At 36.0% G+C, this 6,546-nt stretch overlaps 1 protein-coding gene across 1 annotated transcript in view; it reads right to left on the reverse strand.

Moving 5' to 3' along the window:
- The window catches only part of DNAH14 (dynein axonemal heavy chain 14), a 328,569-nt gene that overhangs the window by 157,696 nt on the left and 164,327 nt on the right, over positions 1-6,546 (reverse strand). The window contains exon 38 of the mRNA XM_040451938.1: positions 1,187-1,402. Coding sequence (XP_040307872.1) covers positions 1,187-1,402 — 216 coding nt within the window. The remainder of the gene's footprint in view (positions 1-1,186; positions 1,403-6,546) is intronic.

Here is a 6,546-nt window from a genome sequence, read left to right on the forward strand (position 1 = left end):
TAAAAGAAAGTCTTTGTGACCTTGAATTATACAAAGCTTTTTAAAGCTATGATATCAAAAAAAAAAAAAAAAAAACCAAACAGGTGACAAGGTAAAAAGTAGACTGAACTTCATCAGGGTTGAAAACTTTGGTGTTTCACAAGATACCTTCAAGAAAGTAAAGACAACCCACAAAATGAAAGAAAGTGTTTGCAAATCATAGTCCCTGATAAGGGACTTGTATCCAGAATATACAGGTGTGTGTGTGTGTGTGTGTGTGTGTGTGTGTGTGTGTCCATGATATAAATACTTCTTTGGATTAGAAGACTCAATATTGTTCTTTTTTTATTTTAATTCCAGTGTCGTTAACATACAGTGTTACATTAGTTTCAGTCTATAACATAGTGATTCAACAATCTATACATTATTCATATGTAGTATTTAAGAAACAAATGAGCAAAGGGGGAAAAAAGAGAGGGAGAGAGAGACAAACCAAGAAACAGACTCTTGACTACAGAAAACACACTGCTGGTCACCAGAGGGGAGGTGGGTAGGACAGTGGGTGAAACAGGTGACGGGGATTAAGGAGTGCACCCGTGAGCATGAGCATCAGGTGACGTATGGAAGTGCTGAATCACAATATTGTAACCTGAAGCTAATATTATACTATGTTAACTACAATTTAAGTAAAAACTTAAAAAAAAAAAAAACTCTGCTTATCTGTTTGGTTCTAAATGTCATTCTTCTGTTAATATAGTTTGGCTAATGAAATTTACTAGTAAGCTCTATAACTAATGAGAATACAAGTCTTCAAAAGTTTTTTGCTATTTATGTTTACTCTACGATGAACTTTGTATCAAAAGCTTTATTCGCTTTTCCACTGAAGTGTTTTCGTAGCTCATTAATTTGTAAGGTGTCCTGGTGGTGCTAGATTCACTAGAGCAACCCCCACTAACACCTCATCCCCTGTGTTCCTTTAAAAGCAAGTATCTTTCATTTTATTGTTTACCAACCATTTTAAAACGCAATGACATATTTTCTGTTGTTTTTCATAGCTTATAATTTTTCTTTTTAAAAACTGATTATAATAACTTTTAAATTTACTTTTATACTGGTAAGTATCTAATAATGATGCTTAAATACCAATTTTTAATCAATGAAGTAATCCACAGAGTCAAATAATAATAATCCTTCCACATTAACTTACATTAGATGCATCCGAGATTCTTGATTTCAGTCCAAGATCGCTGTCTTTTTTTGAGTACCTTGCAGTATTAGAATATACATAATTTCGAACTGTGCTTGATAATAATCCATCAGTCCATTCCATAGTGTTAGGGTCCAGTTGTCCATATAGTTCACTAAGAGTGATACACTTTGGATTTAAAACACAAATATCTACCTTTCCTTTTCTTCCTGGAACCTGAACAAAATCCAGTGTGGTTTCTTAAAAGCATCAGCCAGAGTATAATTATTTACATTTTTGCGCTATTAACACCAAAGGGTTTTAGGAGAGGTTTTTCACTCCAAAGAAAGATACCCGATAAAGACAGTAACTTAAATTTTAAAAAGGACAGCAATTTAAAAAGGACAGTAACAACTGACTCTTTAAAATTAGCCATAATATTCAAATCACTACTTTAAAAATTCTAAATACTATAATGATATCTCTGGAAGAAATGGGGGAAAAAATCCCACTGGTCCTCATCCAGGAACACAACATATGAACTGGGATGTGGTGTGTCTGGAGTCAGGGCTAGACATATGGATGCGGGAGAGCAGAAGACAGTTTTTAGCTGCAGGTCAGAGCTGGCACCCAAGAAGACCTTGTCTGCTACCTTCCAGCCTGCCTGGGGGCTGCCCGCAGGACCGGTGTCCGTTCCACCAGACTCAGATCTCAGGTGGGAGAAGAGTGGGCACTTCTTGTGAAGGCTTCAGGGAGACTACAGACCCACAAAAGCCTAAAACCAGACCTCATGGATGAATTCAAGCAACAGACCATATATAGCCTGAGGGAGACACTAGGGTAGGAGGAATTTTTAGGAAACTAAGACACTCAAGTTAAGCTGTGTAGCCAGTGGCATGGTGAAAGTCAAACTGTGAAAGTCCAGTCAAGACGCACTGCCCAGAAAAAACTTGAGAAGACATTAAACTTTCATCTCAGAGAGGAGACCCCGCTAATCAGTGAGGAACAGCCCCGTGACAGAGCAGCTTTGTAAAGACTGGGAAAGGTGGCTGTTTTTATAAATGCCCCATTTTCAACAAATATCACAAGGCACGTAAAGAAACATAAAAACTTGGCCCATTAAAAAGACAATAAATTGACAGAAACCATCCTGGATGAAGGTTAGTCTGAAAAGAAGCCATCAAATAACTCTCAGTTGAGCTTTCTCCCTAAAATCAAGAACAAGACAAGGATGGCCAGCCACTCTCACCACTTTTATTCAGCCCAGTACTGGAAGTCCCAGCCACAGCAATCAGACAAGAAAAAGAAGTAAGAGGCATCCATACTGGTAGAAAGGAGGGCATTATTTGTAAAAGACAAGACATTATACATAAAAAATCCTAGATTCCACCAAAACTTGTCAGAAATAATACATGAATTCAGTCAAGTTGCAGGATACAAAATTAATACCAAGAAATAGTGTTTCTATACACTAATAATGAAGTAGCAAAAGAGGAATAAAAAAAAACAACAACTACCATTTGTAACTGCACCAAAAAGAATAAAATGCCTAGGGATTAAGCTTAACCGAGGAGGTAAAAGACCCATACTCTGAAAACTATAAAACAATGATGAAAGAAATTGAAGATGACACATAAATGGAAAGATATTCCATAGTCACGAATTGGAAGAACAAATATTGTTAAAATGTTGATACTACCCGGGGCGCCTGGGTGGCGCAGTCGGTTAAGCGTCCGACTTCAGCCAGGTCACGATCTCGCGGTCCGTGAGTTCGAGCTCCGCGTCGGGCTCTGGGCTGATGGCTCAGAGCCTGGAGCCTGTTTCCGATTCTGTGTCTCCCTCTCTCTCTGCCCCTCCCCCGTTCATGCTCTGTCTCTCTCTGTCCCAAAAATAAATAAAACGTTGAAAAAAATTAAAAAAAAAATGTTGATACTACCCAAAGCAATCTAAAGATTCGATGTGATCCTTATCAAAATACCAATACAATTTTTTTTCACAAACCTAGAACAAACAATCCTAAAATTTATATGGAACCACAATGACCCTGAATAGGCAAAGTAATCTTGAGAAAGAACAACAAAGCTAGAGGTATCACAATTCCACACGACAAGCTGTATTCTAAAGCTGCAGTAATCAAAACAGTATGGTACTGGCACAAAAATAGACACATAAATAAAACAGAACAGGGAGCCCAGAAGTTAATCCACACTTATATGGTCAATTAATCTATGACAAAGGAGACAAGAATATATAATGGGGAAAAGACAGTCTCTTCATTCAATGTGCTGGAAAAACTGGACAGCTACGTGTAAAAGAATGAAAGTGGACCACTTTCCATCACCATGAACAAAAATAAACTCCAAATGGATTAAAGACCTAAATGTGAGACCTGGAACCATAAAAAAACCAGAAGAGAACCACAGACAGTAATCTCTCGGACACTGGCCATGTCAACATTTTTATAGATGTGTCTCCTAAGGCAAAGGAAACAAAAGCAAAAATAAACTATTGGGATTACATCCAAATGAAAAGCTTTGTGCACAGTGAAGGAAATCAACAACAAAACAAAAGGGCGACTTTATGTTTTAATTATAATATTTCCTCAGTGGGAGAAGATATTTGCAAATGATATACCCAATAAAAGGTTACTATTCAAAATATATAAAGAACTTATACATCTCAACACCAAAACAACCCAAACAATCTGATTAAAAAATGGGCAGAAGACCTGAATGGACAATTTTCAAAAAAAGACCTACAGATGGCCAACAGACACAGGAAAAGATGCCCAATATCACTCATCATCAAGAAAATACAAATTAAAACCACAGTGAGATACCATCTGTCAACTATTATCAAAAAGACACACACATGCACACAAAACCCAAACCCCACAAACGAGTGTTGGCAAGAATGTGTAGAAAGGGAACCCTTTTGCACTCTTGGTGGGCATGTAAATTGGTGCAGCCACTATGGAAAACAGTATGGAGTTTCCTAAAAAAAAAAAAAAAAAAAAAAAAAAAAAACACACCTAAAAATAGAACTACCATACGATCTAGCAATTCCACTCCTTGGTATCTATTTGAAAGAAAACAAAAACACTAATTTGCTATATGCACCTCCATGTTAATTTCAACATTGTTTACAATGACCAAGATACAGAAGCTAGCTAAACGTCCACTGATGGACGAGTGGATGAAGATGTGATGTGTACACACACATGCACGCACCCACACCCATGATGGAATCCTACTCAGTCATTAAAAAAGAAAGAAATCTCTCCATTTGTAACAGCATGGATAGATCGTGGGGTTATGCTCAGGAAATAAGTCAGAGAGGGAAAGACAAACACCACATGATTTCACTTATGTGTGGAACCTAAAAGACAACACAAACCTGAGACTCACAGATGCAGAGACTATACTGGTGGTTGCCAGAGGGGAAGAGTATTGGTAGAGGGGCCAAAATAGGTGAAAGGAATTAAGAAGTAAAAATTCCAGCTATGAAATAAGTAAGTGATGGGGCTGCAATGCACAGCATGGGAGTATTGTCAGCAATCCTGCATTAATTGTGTGCGACAGATGGTAACTAGACTAGTGGTGATCATTTCACAGTGTACATAAAAGTCAAATCACTAGGTTGTACACCTGAAGCAATATGATATTGTATGTCAATAATACCTCAATTAAAAGGAAATAATTATTAAACAAAAAAGACACAAATAAATAATATCAGAAATAAAAGTATGAACATTACTAGCGCCTTAAGGAAATTAAAAGGATTATAAGAGAACACCAGGAGCAAATTACATAATCCACGGGCTACAAATTCCTAGAAATAACAAAAATTACCAAAAGTGACTCAAGAACAAGTAGAAAATCTCAACAGGTTTGTAACAAACAGAGATTGAATTAGTAACCCAAATCTCTAAGAAAGTCCAAAATCAGATGGCAGATGAATTCTACGAAACACTTGAAAAATGATTAACACCAAAGCTACTCAAACTCTTGCAAGAAATAGAAGAGGAGGGAGTGCTTCTTAACACATTCTGTGAGGCTAGAATTACCCTGATATTAAACCCCCACAAAGACACCATAAGGAAACTACAGACAGACATCCCTTATGAATACAGATGCAAAATTCTCCAGAAAGTGCTAGCAAAACAGAACACAACAACACATTAAGGGATTATTCACTCAGACCAAATGAGATTTATTTCAAGAATGGAGGGGCAGGTTCAACATAAGACAATCAATGTAATATATCATGTTAATATAACAAAAGAAACAAACCACATAATCATATGAAGAGAGGCAAAAAAGCATTTTATAAAATTCCAGACCCTTTCAGGAGAAAAACACTCAAACTAGAAATAGGAAGGCACTTCCTTACTGTGATAAGGGGTATTTGTGAAGCACCCACAGCTGACATCACACTCAGTGGTGAAAGACCGAAAACTTTCTCCCTCAAGTCAGGCACAAGGCAAGACTTCCCATTTTCACCACAGCTATGAAACACTGTACTGTAAGTCCTAGCCTGGTAATTTAGGTGAGAAAAAAAAGTAATAAGCATCCAAATTGGAAAGAAAGAAGTAAAGGTATCTCTATTGAAATATGACATGATTCCATACACGGAAAATCCCAATGAATCTACAAAACAACTACTAGAGCTAATAAATGAACCAGCATGTTTATAGGGTACAGGATCAACATACAAAAACCAGCTGCATTTATATATAGCACCAACGAACCCACTTCAACACAACAAAAAAATAATTAAGAAAGAAATTCCATTTATAGTAGCATCCAAAGAAAACAATGCTTTGAAATAAATTTAATCAAGGAGGAGAAAGACTTACCTATTGAAAACTACAAAAAAGAAAAAAATTCTCTTACTTACTAACAATGGACCTAAAAATGGAAAGACATCTTATGTTTGTAAACTAGAAAACCTAATATTGTTAACATGGTAATATTCTCTAATGTAATCTACAGATACTTTGTAATCCCTATGAATGTTCCTATGGCCTGTTTTGCAGAAAAAAGAATGGGACAGGCAATTCATATGGAATCCAAGGGGGCCTCAAATATCCACAATAATATTAAAAAACAAAAACAAACCAAAAAAAAAAAAAAATCAAAGAGGACTCATACTTCCCAACTTCAAAACTTACTAGAAAACTACAATCATAAAAAAAAAAAAAATAAAAAAAAAATAAAACTACAATAATCAAATTATATATACCCTGGGACAAGAACACACACAGGACAATGGAATAAAACTGGGAGTCCAGAAACAAACGCAAACATCTATGGCCAACTGATTTTTTATAAATTATTTTATTTTATTTTATTTTATTTTATTTTATTTTATTTTATTTT

This window comes from Herpailurus yagouaroundi, unplaced genomic scaffold (genome assembly GCF_014898765.1).
Source record: "Herpailurus yagouaroundi ecotype Mexico unplaced genomic scaffold, PumYag 205, whole genome shotgun sequence".
Lineage (NCBI taxonomy): Eukaryota > Metazoa > Chordata > Mammalia > Carnivora > Felidae > Herpailurus > Herpailurus yagouaroundi.